At 42.5% G+C, this 23,435-nt stretch overlaps 1 protein-coding gene across 1 annotated transcript in view; it reads right to left on the bottom strand.

Moving 5' to 3' along the window:
- LOC139757672 (putative neural-cadherin 2) overlaps positions 1-23,435 on the bottom strand; it is a 630,644-nt gene that overhangs the window by 125,213 nt on the left and 481,996 nt on the right. The window contains 1 exon segment of the mRNA XM_071678436.1: positions 5,521-5,754. Coding sequence (XP_071534537.1) covers positions 5,521-5,754 — 234 coding nt within the window.

The raw sequence follows: 23,435 nt of genomic DNA, 5'->3' as shown, positions 1-23,435 counted from the left end.
GGGATGCTGCTGGACACGCCTCTCTCGACCATCAGTGGCTCACTTTGGGAGGCTGGAAATGCGAGCTCCAGATCTGACGCTAACAAAGCCTTGGTCGGAGGCGGCACGGTCTCTGATTTCCTACCCCGTCTCTGTATTGAGATTACGTTATCATTCGTTGTCGTGTCTCTGTGATTCGGTCTACATGGCAGGACTTCGTGCCGATCGCGTTTCTGTGAATTGCTCAATGTAACACATGGGGGATTTACGTGAAGGAATCAAAACACACGACTAGAGAGAGAGAGAGAGAGCGAGAGAGGTTCGAGATTCTCTCTCTCTCTCTCTGTGTGTGAGGATGGGTAGTGGGAGATACGGTAGGCCGGTGTATAAAGGGCATGATAATGTGATAGGAGAGGGATGGTATGTATGTATGGTAGGTGTGGATGAGGGCAAGAGCGTAGGCAAAAGTGTGTGGGGAAGAGGTTAGGATGACGCCTGATTTCCATGTATTATCATAAGCAAAAATTATATATATATATATATATATATATATATATATATATATATATATATATATATATATATATATATATGCTGACAACCACGGAGAAAAGATGAAACACGATAAGCCCGAGTGCACTTTCGTGTATAGTCACATCGCCCGGAGAGATACGAGAATGAGACAGAAGACTCGAGGAGCAGTCAGTATTTATATACAAGCGAGGCGGAGCTAAGACGCTTTTGGTATATAAAAGTGTTTCCGGCTGGTGGTGCTCGAGCCTGGCACCTTGCCTGTCATAAAATTCTATCATGTGAACAGGACAGGAAACACTTCACAAATTTTGCCCACAACAAAGCTATCTAGTTTATATTGACCTTCATTAATATTCACGTAAAAAAATTTTTTTTGGGCACATATGATAATATAAGATTCAATGATATTTCTCCTGGTCAAGGAGTTACAGGTCATACATGTATCAGCAATATTACGATCAGTACACTACAATATCTAACATGATTTGAAAATGCATCTGAATTTTGTTCTGTTCTTATATTTACGCGAGTTAAGTTTTACAGAGAGACCCTTACAATCTTTCCAATTATAAAGCATATTACAGCTTTGACAAGGTATTCTGTAAACACAGCCCACATAAATTTCTGGCGAGTCATTTTTATTAAGACTTTCCTAATAGTATTGTTATTGTGAATGTAGCTTTCAGCAATAACAATGCTATTAAGAATATCACCTTACGAAAGCTGAAGTAGGTATTATAGTGGGTAGACTGGTAAGGATCTATGTGTCAGACTTAAGGACATAGATACTGCATAAGAACAGGACAAGATTCAAATACTTTGTTCAGTCGTGTTAGAAATCATGGTCACTGTATTGATTGGAATGTTGCTAATTCAGTTATAACCTGTAACTTCTTGACCAAGAGAAATGTCACTGAATCTTCTCTTATTCAATACACAATGAACTGTAACATGAATATTAGTGAAAGTCTGTAAAAAAAAAAAAAACTTGTTAGCTTTGTCGTAGGCAAAACTTGGAAACGGTTTCCTGTCTTTTCCACATAATAAAATCATATGACTGGCATGAAAACAACAAACCAGAAAAACCTCTGAATATATATATATATATATATATATATATATATATATATATATATATATATATATATATATATATATATATACTGCCTTATGAGTCTTCTATCTCATTCTTATATCTCCCCTAATGATATGATTACAAGAAATTGCCAAATAAACCACATGGAAAAGGAAGCACGATAATCACTGTCCTCTGAAGATATGGTAATACACGAAAGCGCTCAGGATCTCGTGTTTCCAGTGCCATGCTCTTTTTCTTCTATTTTTTCAGCATATATATATATGGTCGGGTCGTCACTACGTGTCGTCTACTGCCCGTGCGTCTCTCTTGAGAATCACAACTAAAAATCTATGACATTTTTCAATAACAATATTTTTCTGAATCTCTGTCATTGGATCACAACTGTAACAAAAATATCAACTTGCATGCAAAAGTATATATATATATATATATTTTCTACGACGAGGCATTTTGTTTTCAATTTAAAAATACTTAGAATATAGAATATTCGACTATATCATTTCCCTGGAGAATATTGTCATAAGATGCCCGAATATTTCAACCATTCTCTGGTGGATGAGAATGAGTCAAGTCTGCATTCATACTAGAAGACCTATTTCACGAATTAATGATGTTCAGGCTCTTCCCAGTATGTTAATCTTTAAACGAACACTGGCTGAACAAACCGAGTTCATGAGCGGGAAGCTAAGGGGACTTAATACCAGCGGAGGATGGAATGGGTACACATACAGTTTCAGGGCAAGTTATACCACTCGCAATTACTTATAGCCTCACTAATTCCATTGCTCCTCCTCCTCGTCTAGTTTAATCCAAAGACTTTTCACACTGGACCCAGGAAAATTATCCCTTTTACGATATTTCACGTTTTCAAGTTACCATGTATAGTCTCTACCACGAACAAATGAGAGATAAATCTTCATAAAACGATCAAAGGAAAGATAGAAAAGTCCAGCTTGGGACTTTTAAATGTTCAGTGACGGGACACCATGGTAACCAGTCTACCTCTTCAGTGGGTACCACCGCCCATCGCCACCAATACGGGGCTGAAGATAAAAGTTCTAGCTCTTTAAAAATCAATTCCCTGAAAAGGCACAAATGGCCTTGGAAAGACAATCCTTACGGACTTTATCTACTGAATCTAAACGACATAAGGAGTTAAACTTGATAGGTAAACAGTATTCCATCTATCTATCATCCAATCCTCTCCCAAATCTATGGGGAGACTCGATTTCATACAGCCTTTTATTCGTCACTTTGGAAACTACATATTGGTGAAGTACGACGGACTTCTCCATTCGCACCCACCTGTTCTCGAAATGATTCCACTACATTCAAATCTTAAATCATTCCTCTGGTATACTCCTCAGGTATAACCATGCTAAGTCCAATAGAAACTCGAACTCCATCAATCCTCTTCATTCATAGTGAGCTTCTTTTCAATATCTTCAACTGTTCTCCTATATGATCTTGACCAACTTAGCAATTCCCTACGAATTATAAACGGCTATACATCCCATGCGCCTTTCTATTGTTTTCAACAGACGTCCTTCTCATACTCCTCCCTCCTTCATCTCTCCTTCAAATTACCACTATCCATGGTAGGTAATCCATCCTTACAGCCCTTGCCTTTAATTCGCTCCTGTGCAATACATGAGAAGCTACCTTACCCTCCTCAGCTCTCTGCTGGCTAGCTGAGAGGACTTGGATACCCAGATCTATTTGACACGACTTCTTACCCTTGCCATCCACAGGCGCCATTACTAAAGATCCAAACGTAAACCAAGATCTCATATGAGATAATTTGTCTCGTATCTCAAGACGAGAAGGAAATCCAGTGATGTTAACCACAAGAAAGCTTCACAGGTGGCATGCAACGTTGGGCCTCGTCAGCTCTGACGGGGCTCAAGACTTAGCCTCAAGGAAAAGCAATCCCATACTCGCAGCTCTGACGGGGCTCAAGACTTAGCCTCAAGGAAAAGCAATCCCATACATGATTCCTGAGGTCTGTCAAGCCTTTGGGGTATCGGCTACGACACGCACTGGACCAAACCACCCCCCAGACACAACCAGGTCAGAATATAAGATGAAGTTCTTAGTCCCCGAAGAGATCACTTTATTACGTTCATCGTTTTCTATATCAGGCCCAATCTGACTCAAGCCTGCTATATAACCTAAATGAATAGTTTTGTCAATATTTTCTAGAGCAACTGTACCTGTTAACTGAACTCTACCTGTCAACCTTAAAGGATGTCAAAATTCCTTTACAATAATAGTATGAATGTAGTTTTCCAGTGGAAATGAAGAAATGTACCTTCATTCATTTTACGATGCGACGGATATGAACTAGCCTTTTTCTTTCAGTTCTGTTTGAGGCAAATGTAACAAGATATTGAAATATCGATTTCCATATTCTTGACCTTGTGAAACTGCAATATTATTCCTTCAGTTCTCGTTCAAAATTTTTTTTTTTTCTTTTCGAATTTTCTCATCTACAAAAATGTAACCCATCATACAATGTACAGATATTTTCAAATGAGGTCATTGGAGATTTGTGACAGATGTGAGGCGGCATCTGCCACAACATTGAATACATGTGCAACAGTGAACTAATGTTACTATCATTTTTGCCAGCGTCATCCACTGATGGAGAGAGAGAGAGAGAGAGAGAGAGAGAGAGAGAGAGAGAGAGAGAGAGAGAGAGAATGCGTGTAGGTAGTGTGGCCAAAAGGGGTGTGTGTGTGTGCTGCAGGTGTGTGTTGCATAGACTCACCCGTGGAGTAATTTGCCTCCGTGCTGCCTTGTGTTACCACTATCTCAATATCTTTTCCTCTGATTCTAAGTGACGAGCAAGTGCCTCCCACTCACTCACCACCTTGAATCCAACCTCTGAAAACAGCTCACATTTGATTCCACCTCCATCTGAACCCACCCTCTGCTTAAGTCTTAGACTACACAGATGACACTAATCTCTGGGCTTCAGTCTTACTCCTGGGGAAATCGTAGCTCACTCCCTTACTTACCTTGACACAGAGCCTGGATGACGTGCTACGTGGAACATAGCGTTCTCTCTATTTCATCTCTAAACCCTCGTAGTATTCTCTTAGGCTTCGACAGCAAGAATAATAATCACCCTTCAGCTCGCCACTCGAACAAGCTCCCACATCCTTACAATATGGGATCATTCATCTTTCGCTCCCCCACATCTTCCTAGGGTTCGACAGCTGGCATAGTCATCCTTTATCTCTCTCTCTCTCTCTCTCTCTCTCTCTCTCTCTCTCTCTCTCTCTCTCTCTCTATCTATCTATCTATCTATCTCTCCATCTGGATAAGTTCGTAGATCTTATAGAGCTCTAGAAGACTCACCTTTCAGTCCTCCACCATCTGAGGCTCTAGAAGACTCACCTTTCAGTCCTCCACCATCTGAGGCTCTAGAAGACTCACCTTTCAGTCCTCTACCATCTGAGGCTCTAGAAGACTCACCTTTCAGTCCTCCACCATCTGAGGCTCTAGAACACTCACCTTTCAGTCCTCCACCATCTGAGGTTCTAGAACACTCACCTTTCAGTCTGAGGCTCTAGAAGACTCACCTTTCAGTCCTCCACCATCTGAGGCTCTAGAACACTCACCTTCCAGTCCTCCACCATCTGAGGTTCTAGAACACTCACCTTTCAGTCTGACGTTCTAGAAGACTCACCTTTCAGTCCTCCACCATCTGAGGCTCTAGAACACTTACCTTTCAGTCCTCTACTATCTGAGGCTCTAGAAGACTCACCTTTCAGTCCTCCACCATCTGAGGCTCTAGAAGACTCACCTTTCAGTCCTCCACCATCTGAGGTTCTAGAACACTCACCTTTCAGTCTGAGGTTCTAGAACACTCATCTTTCAGTCTGAGGTTCTAGAAGACTCACCTTTCAGTCCTCCACCATCTGAGGCGACGACCTGGATATTGTACTCCGGTGTCGTCTCACGGTCGAGGCAGCAGAGGGCCGTCCTCACCAGACCCGTCTCGGGGTGGACGGCGAAGATGGCCTCTCCGGACTTCTCGTCAATGACGTTCTTCTCGATGGAGTAGGTGAGCCTGGCGTTGGTGCCTTCTATGGCGTCGTCGGCGTCCCAGGCGGAGACGACAGCCACCGACAGGTCTGGTCGGGTGTACACACACACACACCCAAGGAGAGAGAGAGATCATAGCGTTAAGTCTCGAGGATACACACACACACACACCTCCTTCGGGTCACACAGACCATTGTTTGACATGTAAAAAAGACACAGACAGACAGACACACACACACACACACACACACACACACACACACACACACACACACACAGGAAGTTAAGCACTTCAATAAACACTCCAGAAAAAACATGTCACCTCACATTAATATAAGTAATAATGAACAAAGTTAAAACGCCTTAGAAACCCTACTTCAAGGGAAACAGATTGAGGGGTCGTATCTTATAACCTTGGTATCTGGCAATGCTGGGGAAAATAATTAGAAAGCAAACAGGTTAGTACTAGACTGGTATCAGATACCTGAATGAAAGACGACGTGGGTTTCATAGGAGATCTTGTGCAACGATTCCACTGAATCATTTTGAGCGAGTAAGCGATATCTTAGAAATATATAAAAGGATAGGTGGGTCTTTGATACTTAGCTCCAACAAAAGAGTATTGATAAAGCTACACATCCAAGCAAGGCGCTCACAGGAGGGCTGCAGCAATGGATGAACTGCTACGTAAATGAAAAGGAACAGAAAACGTATGTCAGGGGATCCTTATGAAACTGGGGCCACGATTGAACAAAAGTGGTCCCTCTGGGGCTCCATGCTGGAGCCACTGCTCTTCCTCATCTACGTAAGTGATTTGCCATAAGAGGTGGATGCCGCTCTGTTTATATGTTCTGATGAGGTTAGAATTATGGAAGTGGGAAGCAGCGGGAACCAAGTCATAATGCAAGAGAGCTGTACAAGTTGTAGCAATGCTTGGACCAATGGCTTATGAACTTTAAACCTCAACAAACATAGAGTCCTTAAGATGGAGAGAGATCTAAACAGACCAGATGGAGAGTTGGGAGAAATACATAAAGGCTTAAGAGCCTAACTTGTCTCGCCGGGAAATCATGAGGCAAAGATCGAAAGGGAAGCAAACTATATATTTAGGTCAATGTAAAATCTGCCATCAATTTCAAGGACTGTGAGATGTTCCGAAAGATATACGCGACGAATATTTGCCATTCGAGGGAATATAGCGGAGCAGTCTGGTTTTCTCGAGCCACAGAGGATCACTGGAGGGAACACAAAAGGAATATACCAAGGATGGTACCAGAGTGAAAGGAAGGAGATACGAGAGAGAGAGAGAGAGAGAGAGAGAGAGAGAGAGAGAGAGAGAGAGAGAGAGAGAGAGAGAGAGAGAGAGAGAGAGGAAGGGAACACCAAGTCTGCCCACATCTGAAGAAAGATGAGTCAGGGTAGATTATAAAAGCCACATATAGATGTCTGAGACGCCGTGACAACGTTAATATCAAGGCGTTCCCTCTGAAGCTAGAGGAGAGCCCGGAGCAAACAAGCACAACTGGGAGTTGGGCAAGAAAAGTCCATGGAAGGAAATGATGAAGCACATCTCATGCAACAGAGTTAGAGATTCATGGAACAAAGTAAGTGAGGAAGATGTAAATGCATTTACCGCTGAATATTCAAGAAACTGTATGATAATGAAACAGGGGGATGAAAATTAGGGCCTTATGAGTATACAAGCTCCCTCCCCTTACCCACAAATAGGTTACGACGTGCACACTACACAACAAAGACTACTGTAGAAGAAGAGAGCGAGGGTATGTAGAATCACCCTCAGACCCTCCTCTCACACGACTGGTCAAGCCGCTCAACCAACTGGCTCTCGTGATTTTCTTCAGGGATCAATTGGAATTCATCCGACAGCTCAGAATGTGGCGAATAGATCCTTTGAGCTCACCACCTGGCACTACCATCTTGCCACCTGGGACCTTTCGCTCCCGACCTGCAGCTCAGCACTACGACTGCATTGTAACTACACCAACCCGTAATAACTGCCGTAGGGAACAGTCCAAGCTCAAATCATGGTGATTATCTATGATTAGTAGTCAGCATACTGACCTCCAACCCTGTACGTTTGTAAAGGCTTCTCTGTCCAATTCCCGTTTTTAACAGGGCTGACAGAACACATACACACTGAAATAACCACAGAAGCGCAAAACTACAGCCCCCTCAACTCAGTCTTAAACTCCAACTTGGCTAAAAGACATAAGCCCTTCAGAAACCACACTCCCCAGACAAATACGAGTCACACTTTCTCCTCTAACTCTCATGACATCATTCATCCTTACAGCCTTGTAGAGTTTCAACATATCCCAAACCCTTCCTCCCTGCGATGCAGCTATCACAAAAAAAAAAGACACTAAGCACCTACTACTCCTTTGCCTAGCACTCTCCACACACGCACACATATCCCTGCATTTTATAACCTATGGATCCAGCTAGTGGACGTGGCCGGCGTCCCGGGCGCTGCAGGAGCCTCATATAGACACAGGGGCTCCTGGGGCAGGAAGTAATATATACTGTTGTGTCCCTGGTAAATTCGACGACGTGTCATATTAGCAGATGATCGACGATAGACAAAACTCGAGATTCCTAAAATAGACACGTGAAATTTGGGTCGTTTGACATAAGGAGGCAGCCTATTGGCCGAACAAGTCAACTGACCGGTTCGGACCAACCAATCAGTATATACTGACCAACCCAACGTCGGAATCAATGTTTTCGTGTCTGTGCCAAGCTTTGTGGGAGACACCTCGGCTCCACAAGGACTCACGCTAATCCCATAAATGGAAGCTTACAATCAGGAATTACAAATTATTTCAAGGACTTCGTTTCTGTAATTGAAATGAATAATTACGAGGCGGATTGTATCTCTTTCTTCTCTCGCGGCGATGTAATTTTCGCCGCTGTAATAAATGGCACGTACGTGTCGAGATTTACGGCACAGTGGTATGAATATTCTAGACTGATTTCTTGATAAAGTTGCATCTCTTGAAGGATTGGTTCACGGAACTGCATACAAAATGACCTCGTCTGAATTAACACTCTTAAGGTACTGAATCGTTTCTTATGGTGTCTCGAACTCATTTCACTTGTATTCGAATTCACATCACTACATCCTCTCACTGTATTGCTCGTATTATACATTACTATATGTATCCCTTGTACGTTATCATTGTTCATTTGTTTTTCACTAAAGGTTAACAGAAGATGTGGGTTAGTATACGACGATGTTCCTCATCGCCCTGATGGCCAAGTGGAACCATCCAGTCTATCCATGTTACCCCCTCGTCAAACACAAGGGTTAAACGAACCCATACAGTCTAGTCATGTTACCCCCCCTCGTCAAACGAACCCATCCATTCCTGTCATGTTACCCTCTCGTCAAACACAAGGAGTAAACGAACCCATACAGTCTAGTCATGTTACCTCCTCGTCAAGCACCAGGTTTAAATGAACCCATCCAGTCTAATCATGTTACCCCTTCTTCAAACACCAGGTTTAAACGAACCCATCCAGTCTAGTCATGTTACCCCCTCGTCAAACACCAGGTGTAAACGAACCCATCCAGTCTAATCATGTTACCCCCTCTTCAATCATCTGGTATAAACGAACCCATCCAGTCTAGTCATGTTACCCCCTCTTCAAACACCAGGTTTAAACGAACCCATCCAGTCTAGTCATGTTACCTCCTCGTCAAGCACCAGGTTTAAATGAACCCATCCAGTCTAATCATGTTACCCCCTCTTCAAACACCAGGTGTAAACGAACCCATCCAGTCTAATCATGTTACCCCCTCTTCAAACACCAGGTTTAAATGAACCCATCCAGTCTAGCCATATTACCCACCCCCCCTCGTCAAACACCAGGTGTAAACGAACCCATCCAGTCTAATCATGTTACCCCCTCTTCAAACACCAGGTTTAAACGAATCCATCCAGTCTAGTCATGTTACCCCCTTCGTCAAACATCAGGTTTAAACGAACCCATCCAGTCCAATCATGTTACCCCATTCTTCAAACACCAGGTTTAAATGAACACATCCAGTCTAATCATGTTACCCCATTCTTCAAACACCAAGTTTAAACGAACCCATTCAGTCTAGTCATGTTACCCCCTTCTTCAAACACCAGGTGTAAACGAACCCATCCAGTCTAGTCATGTTAACCCCTCTCCAATCACCTGGTGTAAACGAACCCATCCAGTCTAGTCATATTACCCACCCCCCTCTTCAAACACCAGGCCTAAACGAACCCATCCAGTCTAGTCATGTTACCACCTTCTTCAAACATCAGGTTTAAACGAACCCATCCAGTCTAATCATGTTACCCCTTCTTCAATCACCAGGCTTAAATGAACCCATCCAGTCTAGTCATATTACCCACCCCCCTCTTCAAACACCAGGCCTAAACGAACCCATCCAGTCTAGTCATGTTACCCCCTCGTCAATCACATGGTGTAAACGAACCCATCCAGTGTAGTCATGTTACCCCATCATTAGCCACAAGACCTCCTGAAGTATGTCATCGTGTCGTGTCTTCCTGCACCCCACCTCAGGTCGTCCCCTCCACCACGACCACCACAGCGTAACCTCGGTTGTGAGACGATCATTGTCATTTCGGGGGATCAGGTGTTCGTGTGCCGCGCGCGCGCGCGAAAGACTTGACCCACTTACTCACTCCGTATCTCGTCCGTTTAGAGCAAGGAGCTGGTGGAGTCATATTCTCTCTCTCTCTCTCTCTCTCTCTCTCTCTCTCTCTCTCTCTCTCTCTCTCTCTCTCTCTCTCTCGCCAGTGTGTGTGTGTGTGTGTGTGTGTGTGTGTGTGTGTGTGCCCTCGTAGGTACAGCCTCGACCTCGCTAGTCAGTCATAGCCTATTGACCCTCGCACATTCTTCGCTGTTTTTCCGTGGTGGGTTAGGTAATGACATTTTCTCTCGGGCACTGCTGTATATTTCTGGACGTCCTCCCTTCTTTTAACACACGCGAACGTCCCGCATCGGAACGAATAGCCTTTTGTTGCGCTCAATATTTTTTTGCTCGGTCCATCACGGAATAAAATCTGACCCCTCGGGGTTAAATATTTGTACCCGTGACACACACACACACACACACACGCAAACAGTTTTTGCCTATCTGCTTAGCCACGTCTGTGTAATCAAGCACGCATTAATACACTGAAGTAAATAAAAAAAATCAGAGAAGAGTCCCACTGAAAATATAATAAACACTCCTCAGTGTACCCAGGCAATAGAAAACGACCCTGATACATTATATGAGCAAAGTTCTGTCTGTGTTAAGTCCCTCAAGATCTGCTGTCGCCGAAGCCTTATGTTCACAAGGTGGAGTAATGCACTAGTCATCCCTGTCCACAGTTATTACAATGAAGAGGAAAATGTGTGGGTGAGGGGCATCAGTAATGTGTGGGTGAGGAGCGGAAATGATGGTATGGCTGTCTGTCTGTCTCTCTCTGGCTAGACAGATGGACAGATATGCAGGGAGAGAGACAGATAGCGAAACATAGAGAGAGATAGAATGATGGATTGGTTGGTAGATAAAGATACTTAAGCAGATAAACAAACATAGACAGACACTGTCAGATATACGTAAAGATGGACAGTGAGATAGACAGAGAGAGAGACCTAGATGGAAACATGAGTTGGACAGCATTTTCGATATATAAAAGCAGGTTTCAATTACGTCGAAGCCTTCACCACTGGAAGCATTCGGTATGGTACAAGAAAATCTGACCCGAAGCCCTTTTACTCAAATCTTACGACTCAGGATTCAATATAAGGATATAAAGAAATCCTTATTGATGGCTATATAAGGATATAAAGAAATCCTTATTGATGGCTATATAAGGATATAAAGAAAGCCTTATTGATGGCTATATAAGGATATAAAGAAATCCTTACTGATAGCAATATAATGATATAAAGAAATCCTTACTGATAGCAATATAAGGATATAAAGAAAGCCTTATTCATAGCAATATAAAGATATAAAGAGAGCCTTATTTATAGCACTATAAGAATATAAAGAAAGCCTTATTTATAGCACTATAAGAATATAAAGAAAGCCTTATTCATAGCACTATAAGAATATAAAGAAAGCCTTATTTATAGCACTATAAGAATATAAAGAAAGCCTTACTTAAAACAATATAAGGATATAAAGAAAGCCTTATTTATATCACTATAAGGATATAAAGAAAGCCTTATTTATAGCACTATAAGGATATAAAGAAAGCCTTTTTTTAGAGCAATATAAGGATATAAAGAAAGCCTTATCTATAGCCTCTCTCTCTCTCTCTCTCTCTCTCTCTCTCTCTCTCTCTCTCTCTCTCTCTCTCTCTCTCTCTCTCTCTCTCTCTTGATGCCCCGCTTCACAAAATGGCCCTCCCTCCCGGTTTTTATCGCCCCATAACTCAAGTTCTGCGACTTGGGCATAATCAGCAACTGCCACGTAATTTAGCAGAACTAATGCGATAAAACGAAGCACGAATGGGAAGACCATGTGTTAATTCTACTCTCAAAATGATACACGCAATGCCGACGTAACTCTTACTTTTGGCTACGTTGCCGACATAATTCTTACTTTTGGCTACGTTGCCGACGTAATTCTTACTTTTGGCTACGTAACCGACGTAAGTCTTACCTTTTGGCTACGTTGCCAACGTAATTCTTACTTTTGGCTACGTAACCGACGTAAGTCTTACCTTTGGCTACGTTGCCGACATAAATCTTACTTTTGGCTACGTTGCCGACGTAATTCTTACCTTATGGCTACGTTGCCGACATAATTCTTACCTTTTGGCTACGCTGCCGACATAATTCTTACCTTTTGGCTACGTTCTCTTGCCACACTTTACGCCACTCATCATTCATCAGGAATTACCGAGGGGTGATTAGGGCGAACTACCCCCCTCAACGGTGAGCCAGTGGCTCTTGCCAAAGGACACGAGCCATTCTAGTGTGTGGAGAGGAATGAGCCAGCCTGTCCTACGAGCTAAAGTATGTCGTCTAAACCTCTGTAAACAGTTGTTGATCAAGACTGGACACTTCGGCTTTAACTGGGTGATTGTGTTGCTCATCTGGAACTGATATTATTCATGTGGTGTTACCTGGTCGCGTCACTGTGCTCGTCTGTAAAGACACACTCAAAATGTTGGAGGGTTTGGTGTAAGATCTAAGCTCACAACATAGGATTTGCTTATGATGTAAACTCGCGAGAGTTCCTTAAGATTGCATACGCAAAATACTGGAGTTTCTTACGATTGTTAACTCTAATTCCATTAAACTTCCAGTACAGGGGCTTCTTATGATGTAAGCTAACAACAAAGGAGCTTTTTATGACAAAACAGAAGTTTCTCAAGACGTAAACTCACAACGCAAATTTTTTGTGATGTAAACTCACACCACTGGTGTTTCTTACGGTTTACATTAAAAATACAGAAGGAATTTCTTACGATGCATGCTGACAATACATACGGAGTTTCCTATGATGCAAACTCACAACACGGAAGGGATTTCTTAAGAAGTAAACTCACAATGCTGGAGAAATGAGTTCCACTATGGCGCATAACACTATGAGAGTAAACTCACAACACTGGAGGATAATGTTTCACTATGGCGCATAACACTATGAGAGTAAACTCACAATGCTGGAGAAATGAGTTCCACTATGGCGCATAACACTATGAGAGTAAACTCACAATGCTGGAGAAATGTGTTCCACTATGGCGCAGAACACTATGAGAGTAAACTCACAATGCTGGAGAAATGAGTTCCGCTGCGGCGCATAACACTATGAGAGTAAACTCACAATACTGGAGAAATGTGTTTCGCTGCCGCGCATAACACTATGAGAGTAAACTCACAATGCTGGAGAAATGTGTTTCGCTGCCGCGCATAACACTATGAGAGTAAACAGAAAATACTGGAGGAAACTATTCGTCAAACTCACACCACTCGCATGAATATGTCCCGCTGTCAACACACACCAGGGACTCAGTCTAAGTGAATTCGCAACACCGGTGGAGTTGTTGAACACAACAGGTGTTCGTTTCGACGGTAAACTTAACAACACTGGAGGATGTTGTTATGTAATAAGGTCGTACCAACAAAGAAGTAAAACCATAAATCAAATTTGAGGATAAATTACCTCATCTAAACGCACTGAAGGAGTTCATGCCATGAGCACAACAAAAAAAAAGGAACTTGTGTTGTAAACTACGAACCCTGAGAAAGTTTACTTTGCTGTAAGTCAACAACAACAAAAAAGGAACTTCTATTGTAAACTACGAACCCTGAGGAAGTTTACTTTGCTGTAAGTCAACAACAACAAAAAAGGAACTTCTAGTGTAAACTACGAACCCTGAGAAAGTTTACTTTGCTGTAAGTCAACAGCAACAAAAAAGGAACTTCTATTGTAAACTACGAACCCTGAGAAAGTTTACTTTGCTGTAAGTCAACAGCAACAAAAAAGGAACTTCTATTGTAAACTACGAACCCTGAGGAAGTTTACTTTGCTGTAAGTCAACAACAACAAAAAAGGAACTTCTAGTGTAAACTACGAACCCTGAGGAAGTTTACTTTGCTGTAAGTCAACAACAACAAAAAAGGAACTTCTATTGTAAACTACGAACCCTGAGAAAGTTTACTTTGCTGTAAGTCAACAACAACAAAAAAGGAACTTCTATTGTAAACTACGAACCCTGAGAAAGTTTACTTTGCCGTAAGTCAACAACAACAAAAAAAGGAACTTCTGTTGTAAACTACGAACCCTGAAAAAGTTTACTTTGCTGTAAGTCAACAACAACAAAAAAGGAACTTCTATTGTAAACTACGAACCCTGAGGAAGTTTACTTTGCTGTAAGTCAACAACAACAAAAAAAGGAACTTGTGTTGTAAACTACGAACCCTGAGAAAGTTTACTTTGCTGTAAGTCAACAACAACAAAAAAGGAACTTCTATTGTAAACTACGAACCCTGAGAAAGTTTACTTTGCTGTAAGTCAACAACAACAAAAAAAGGAACTTCTGTTGTAAACTACGAACCCTGAAAAAGTTTACTTTGCTGTAAGTCAACAACAACAAAAAAAGGAACTTCTGTTGTAAACTACGAACCCTGAAAAAGTTTACTTTGCTGTAAGTCAACAACAAACGAGTCTTGATATGCTGTAAACTTCTTACAACAGTGCAGGAGTATGTCATAAACTCATAACCCGTAGAGGCCGTGGTGCAGTATCCACAAAAACACTTTAAAATATCTGCCACTTCCTGAACCCATAAATCTGAAGTTCTTTTTTCACTGTAAAATATGTGCCAGGGGAAAAACGGAAGACTTCGAAATCCACTTTGCTACGCACCCACACCGAAAACCCACACCTTCCAATCTTTCAGTGTGTCTACACGCTTCCTACCTACACTGTGTTCTTATTAATTTCGTCCGGGTTTTTTGGGTCGAGTTGTGCTCTCTCTCTCTCTCTCTCTCTCTCTCAAACGAAAAATTATACAAGAGCCTTCCAAGAAAGACAAGACTGTTCATTGTGCTCCAAGAAGAAATGAAAAAAAAAATGTATGGTCCTCTATTTTTTTTTTTTAACCCTCCATAAAAATTTGGAACAAATGAATAAACACCAGAGTTCTCCACCGTCTTGACCACTCGTCCATTACACTCAACCTCTCAACCTCCCCATCATACAAACACAGTATTACTGCCCTTTCAGGGCCTTAGGAATACAATGTCTTCCCTCGGGACACCATCTCTGGCCATTTGCGAGCGACCAGTGGGTCATCATCCATCGGCAGAATCTTTACCGACCTTTCTTATGACAGGTACTGCTTCGCTGGCCAGGATGCCTCCGGCTGTGCTGTTAATCTAGTGGAGGTTCTCTTGGATGGGATGGAGATTTACTTCCCTTATTCTACCGGATATTTCTCTCCTCCAGTCATGATTTGATGGCTCGTGTTCTTATGACTGTCGCATCAGGGACAGATCAAGTAGGGCCATGAAACTCATGGCTAGACTGTTCTTCGTAAAATCAAGCACACTTTCATACATAAAAGCATTAACTAGACTTCTTCTTTTACACATTTTCTGGTTACTAATCATGAGCATCTCCAATAACCTCTGTAGTTCATTCTTACCTCTAGTCTTCTGACTCAGTCTATACATCTCCGACCAATAAAGCCATCCTTTTCAGCATCCTGGTAATAACCCGTAACTCTATTTTGGATGATTCCGCGTTTAGTTTTCCAGCCCGCCTCCTCACACTGAACCTTAATTCTCTTCTACATTTTCCACGCGCAGCGTCCACCAAACACGTTCCCAGCGCCAGGTGGACAATACGTGTGGCTCAGATGGCATACTTCCTCAAGTACTAAAAGAGCGTACCTCTGAGCTAACTTCGGTTCTTGCTCGCCTAATTCGTCTTTAAGAGCTTAAAGTACTCCTCCTCAGAAGCATACCTTCGTGCAGCCTAACCCTAATAATGGAATTCATTCTAACCCTTCCAATTGTCGCTCCTTTGTTCTCACTTCTGCTCTTTCCAAAGTCTTTGAAACTCTCTTTGACTCTCACTTTCTCCAGCACTTTCAATCGGATTCTCTTCTTTCTGATTACCAAATCAGCACTCGTGGTGTAACGTCCACAGGTGATCTCTCGTACATAACTCACCTCTCGTCCTTTTCTATCAGGGATTTTATTGAATCTTTCATCGTGTCTCTCGACATCTTAAAAGAGCAATCAACAAAGTGTGGTACAAGTTTTTGCTTTCTATACTTCTTTTCTTTAACTTCCTTGTCACTCTTTGGTCTGTAATACACATCTGTTTCTCTATTCGATTCTCTCAAATACCAGCATATGAAATGACTTCCTCCTCCCGTTCAACTAGTCTTGAACACCACCCCACTAAAACATCCATCCACCAGAAACTACACCCACCAGACATAAACGAGTTACACCTTCTCCTTTGAGGTCTGGACACAAGTTCTCTCTCTCACATCATTAACACAGTATCCGCATAACACAAACCCGATATGCAACTTCCACAATGAAGACACTGAACAATGATTCCTCAATTACCCTGTGCTCACCCCACGAAGAAACGCCCTGTATCACCACGCTTACACACACACACACACACACACCGGAGGCGACGTGTCGTCAGCGGGCATATAAATCGGTCAGGGGAAAACTCGAAAATGTTTGCATGGCTTGGTTGTGGGGACGGTGGCTCCGGCTTCGGTTCTTCATACATGACAGCTGGAGGGCAGACGTGAACACACACACACACACACACACACACACATATATATATATATATATATATATATATATATATATATATATATATATATATATATATATATATCTTTCTTTCTTTCATACTATTCGCCATTTCCCGCGTTAGCAAGGTAGCGTTAAGAACAGAGGACTGGGCCTCTGAGGGAATATCCTCACCTGGCCTCGTTCTCTGTTCCTTCTTTTGGAAAATTAAAAAAAAAACGAGAGGGGAGGATTTCCAGCCCCCCGCTCCCTCCCCTTTTAGTCGCCTTCTACGACACGCAGGGAATACGTGGGAAGTATTCTTTCTCCCCTATCCCCATATACATATATATATATCCCTGATAACAGGGGAGAAAGAATACTTCCCACGTATTCCCTGCGTGTCGCAGAATGAGACTAAAAGGTGCTGGAAGCGAAGGACCGGAAATCCTCCCCTCCTCTTTTTTTACTTGTTCAAAAGAAGGAACAGAGAAGGGGGCCAAGTGAGGATCTTCCACCTAAGGCTCAGTCCTGTTTTTTTTTTTGGACACTATCTCGCTAATGCGGGAAATGGCGTATGATGCATGAACAAAAAAATATACGAGTATACACACACACAGGAGTGTGTGTGTGTGTGTCCTAGCGGCTCACAGGTGTTGAATTCCCACCCTAAACAATTTCACGTCCTTCGTGTCAGTCGTATGTAGACATCAGCCACTCCGGGAAGCACCGCTGTCTTGACTTACACGAGTCTTAAAAGTGGTGCTCCAGGCCATCTTGCCCCGCGCCCCCCATCGCCCCTCACGATCCCCGTCTCACTTTCAACAAAACTACGCCAGGGCTTGGCATTTTCTAACCCCCCCCCCCATATCCGCCCCTCTCCTCTACAAACACTATATGCTTAACCTCATCCTTTCTTTGCCATCCTATTCTCAACACCCGTTTTCTTTCCCACCTTTCCCCTGTTATGGCTCACGGGTTTTCTCTTTTTCTCTTTAATGGTTATGACTTGCTACTTAATTCATATTGAGATCATATTCCAACATATCTGTAAAACTCTTTCTTTTTTCTTAATTTCTCCTTTTTCTCTTCGTCCCGGCTTCCATTTTTCTCTTACTCCAGCCTTCAACATAAATTAATCATATTTGAAGTATACTCCCTGTGCACAGTGAGAGTAAACGTCTTCTTAAAATTATCCTTGATACCTGAAGAAGGCGTTGAAGCTGCTTCTGCAGCTGGTTGGATGAAGCTGTTTAACGTTGATGGGTTTAATGACGCTGGCAGCTGACAGGCGTAAACCCCAAACGACCAATCATCCTAACAAACGACCAAACCCTCTTTTCGTTGTTGTTCTTATAATTGTCATTAATTTTGCTGTGTCCATTTTCCTTTATCATTCACGAACTACGCACACTATTACTGAAATCTGTATAGATTATTAAATGCTGTGTACCACTGCTCAATACCTCAATACTTTCCAACATTTTGACATACAACAAGCGCGTCTTTAGGGTTTTGCTGTTAACAGAACTTGAGACAGAGGAAGACACTACACACACAACTGTCCCTAAGTCTTGACCACAGCCGAACTTACTGGCCACTCCTCGACACAGGCGAGTCTGCTGGTCACTCCTTACTCTCCAGGAGGAGAGAAGTTCAAGTCTGTCAACGACTGTTATACCGTCAGTCAGTTTCTGCTCCCTGGGACTCTTACCAAGGAAAGGTCACCTCCACTGGGTGCGATGCCGTGAGCTGACGACGAAGTTTACGCCATGAATTACTGATGACGCTGATCTTCTCTGCCCACCACAGGACTTGCAATTTTAAACTGGGGTTGAGTTCGTTTATAAAAATGCCATCCATAATACTATGCAATTACTTGATATAAATGTAGGTGTATCATTAAGGCATTAGATGTACATTGATGGCTGTTGTCTCATCGAGAGTTTTATGAGTATTATTCCCGGCGTTTTTCCACGCCCTCATGTTGCAAACGCACTGTAGGCCGTTGGCTTAAACGTGTAAGTCAAGCCAACGTAATTCAAAGGATTTTTGAAGTGTGCAACCCTTATTATTGCAGTGTGGCTTTAAGAGAATACACCAGTAGCCTATGAAGGGTTGGTGTCCTATGTAAAAGTTCTTCACTGGGAGGTTACTCACATTCTGACTATTGTAGTGTACTAGGATGTTCCCCTCACTGTTCTGGGTTGTGGTATATGACGTTCCTCTTGAGCACAGAACCTTCCTATATCCTTCTGTCTGTCTTAGCAGGTCACTTAGTGCGATGAGGATTACGTTGGTCTGTGGCATGCACGGAAGGGACTTGCATATAACAGGTTCCCTCGACTGCCTCCTCAATCATTCCGTCTGTCCACGCAAGGCTGGAGTATTTTACAGTCACCGTCAGCCACTTTGGGTCGTGGTTTAGTCCTCAATCATTAACCAGAATGAAGAAGAGGTCAATGACGGGATGTGATAATCACCGTGTCTTCGAAACTATTTGGGAATCCACGTCAACTTGTCCAGTGGTTAACCTGACACACACACACACACACACACACACAGATGGGTAACGTAGATGGACACCCAGACACTGGCCAACGAAGACGGCGAATCAAAAAAGCTCAGTTCCAACGAGTGATTAGAGAATACATATATGATATCCGCCAATGAGGAGAAAATCTAAAAAAAAGCGACATGATCGCGCTAGCGTTTCAACTTTTTTAAACTAATTTCATGACGTCAACAGTAAACATTTCTCTGAAATATGACAAGATGATGACAACCTGAAGCCAACCAAAAGCCACAACATAAACTCAACCAAGACACCTCTTAAAGGAAACTCTGTTTGAGCGTAAATCGGACGGACACCAACGCTGAACCACCTTACACTCGCTGGCCTTCCACACAGGAAGCACCACGCCAAGGTAATCCATCAAAGTCTTGGCAAGAGGATGAGGAAAGCTATTGAAGCAGCGCACATAACAACTCGTGCAATAATTCATCGGGACGGATCCCTTTGCTTGGCCAATCCGGCGGGAAAACTGGTGGTGACGTCGTTGCAAGAGGAAGAGCCAACAGTGGGAAAAAGCCAATTAGGAGACTCATAAAAGACGATGTCCTAACTTAAATCAGTTATCCATTTTACCAACCAATCCCAAATGGAGGATGAACAGCTGGGTTGACAGTGGACAGACTCCCGCGAACCAGGATTCTAACCTATGCGTTCTCGATCCCGGGCAGCCGATAGATGCGTCAGGAACGCTAACAGCTTCACCCACGAAGCTCCACAAACAATATATTCTTGCCTTTCGTCGTTAATCTGTGTGGGAGAGGATTTTGTGCCGTAGCGTTAGAGAATAAAACTCCCATACCATCCTGCGTTTTTCTACCGGCCACATCCGCTCCTTTATATATATATATATATATATATATATATATATATATATACACACATATGGAGTATGTTTCCCACCTGGCTCTTCACTTTACTATAAAATCTCTCGTTCCACTTTTCTCTATTCTTTTCAATACATTGAAAAAAAAAAAAATATTCGAAAGAACTACAACAGGTATAGTTCCCTCATATATCATACTCTACCTGATCACATGACCTTTATATAAAGTTCGAACCCTGCCTTTTATAGGTAGGACCTCCCCGACCCCAATCACTCTCGCCCGCTCGCTCGTTTTCTTTTTTTATAAGTTCAGATATTCTTCAGCCCGGCTCCCTGTCCCTTAACGTCTCGAACCCGACAGAATTTTCCATAAATACTTCAACAAGCAAACACGACGGACGACTCGAACAAAATTTTCACATTTAATCTAGCAGGGAGAAAGAGTCAAGAGGAGAATAATGATAAAAGTCGACTTTCATAAATGATTACATTTCTGAAAGGTTAATATTATGTGATCATTGTGCACATAAGATCCAATCTTTTTCTTCATGGATTGTGTGTCCTGTCTGTCTGTTTATATTTTCATGTGTCTCTTGTGAAGTATATATATATATATATATATATATATATATATATATATATATATATATATATATTTATTTATTTTGCTTTGTCGCTGTCTCCCGCATTTGCGAGGTAGCGCAAGGAAACAGACGTGAGAAATGGCCCAACCCACCCCCATACACATGTATATACATACACGTCCACACACGCAAATATACATACCCATACATCTCAATGTACACATATATATACACACACATATACATACCCATACATCTCAATGTACACATATATATACACACACAGACACACACATATATACACATGCACACAATTCACACTGTCTGCCTTCATTCATTCCCATCGCCACCACGCCACACATGGAATAACATCCCCCTCCCCCCTCATGTGTGCGAGGTAGCGCTAGGAAAAGACAACAAAGGCCCCATTCGTTCATACTCAGTCTCTAGCTGTCATGCAATAATGCCCGAAACCACAGCCCCCTTTCCACATCCATGCCCCACACAACTTTCCATGGTTTACCCCAGACGCTTCACATGCCCTGATTCAATCCATTGACAGCACGTCTACGCCGGTATACCACATCGATCCAATTCACTCTATTCCTTGCCCGCCTTTCACCCTCCTGCATGTTCAGGCCCCGATCACTCAAAATCTTTTTCACTCCATCTTTCCACCTACAATTTGGTCTCCCACTTCTCCTCGTTCCCTCCACCTCCGACACATATATCCTCTTGGTCAATCTTTCCTAACTCATTCTCTCCATGTGGCCAAACCATTTCAAAACACCCTCTTCTGCTCTCTCAACCACGCTCTTTTTATTTCCACACATCTCTCTTACCCTTACATGACTTACTTGATTAAACCAACTCACACCACATATTGTCCTCAAACATCTCATTTCCAGCACATCCACCCTCCTGCGCACAACTCTATCCATCGCAACCATACAACGTTGTTGGAACCACTATTCCTTCAAACATACCCATTTTTGCTTTCCGAGATAATGTTCTCGACTTCCACACATTCTTCAAGGCTCCCAGGATTTTCGCCCCCTACCCCACCCTATGATTCACTTCCGCTTCCATGGTTCCATCCGCTGCCAGATCCACTCCCAGATATCTAAAATACTTTACTTCCTCCAGTTTTTCTCCATTCAAACTTACCTCCCAATTGACTTGACCCTCAACCCTACTGTACCTAATAACCTTGCTCTTATTCACATTTACTCTTAACTTTCTTCTTTCACACACTTTACCAAACTCAGTCACCAGCTTCTGCAGTTTCTCACATGAATATAAAAGGCTGTTCGAGCCTTGTTGTTGGGCAGTGAAGCAATGATAAAGGTGCTACGTCCCAAACCACTAGAATGCTGAGTGGAACTTCACTACAACTTTGTGAGTGGGTTGTACGCTGGAGCTCCCTTCGAGAAATGTTACTCTCCCTCCTCAAGAGAGTTAAAGTGGTAACTGGAACCACTGACATCCACTGCATCAGTCGGTTGTGAACAGCAACTATTCACAGACAGTTTCTTACCGTCTTGACTTACGACTGCTGAATTGGTGCCCGGAGCCATATCACAATAAAAAACACCCATATCAAGATCGCTGGTATAATACTGTGTCTTATTAAAACACCCATATCAAGATCGCTGTTATAATACTGAGTCTTATTAAAACACCTATGTCAAGATCGCTGGTATAATTGTCTTATTAAAACACCCATATCAAGATAGCTGGTATAATACTGTCTTATTAAAACACCCAAGTCAAGATCGCTGGTATAATTGTCTTATCAAAACACCTATGTCAAGATCGCTGGTATAATACTGTCTTATTAAAACACCCATATTAAGATCGCTGGTATAATACTGTGTCTTATTAAAACTAAGATGCCTGGCTGGGCGTACCGTACTACTCCCTACATACATAACATCCTCCCTCCCACCCTAGTCTTATATCTTACCCCTGCCAGACACATATAAACCTTTCTTGTCTGAACTCTTAGACACCCATTTTCTCACCACATCTCACACAGATTTTATCACCAACACATCACCACACTTTTTGACCTGTGCTCCCGCCCAGCGGATATGGTCAACTTCCTGTAAGCTGCAGGAGCTCCATATATATATATATATATATATATGTGGAAGGTATTAAGAATATATGGTGTGGGAGGCAAGTTGTTAGAAGCAGTGAAAAGTTTTTATCGAGGATGTAAGGCATGTGTACGTGTAGGAAGAGAGGAAAGTGATTGGTTCTCAGTGAATGTAGGTTTGCGGCAGGGGTGTGTGATGTCTCCATGGTTGTTTAATTTGTTTATGGATGGGGTTGTTAGGGAGGTAAATGCAAGAGTCCTGGAAAGAGGGGCAAGTATGAAGTCTGTTGGGGATGAGAGAGCTTGGGAAGTGAGTCAGTTGTTGTTCGCTGATGATACAGCGCTGGTGGCTGATTCATGTGAGAAACTGCAGAAGCTGGTGACTGAGTTTG

This window comes from Panulirus ornatus, chromosome 27 (assembly GCF_036320965.1).
Source record: "Panulirus ornatus isolate Po-2019 chromosome 27, ASM3632096v1, whole genome shotgun sequence".
NCBI classification, from domain to species: Eukaryota; Metazoa; Arthropoda; class Malacostraca; order Decapoda; family Palinuridae; genus Panulirus; species Panulirus ornatus.
The sequence above is the reverse complement of the archived record's forward strand: the minus strand, read 5'-3'. Positions and strand labels throughout refer to the sequence as shown.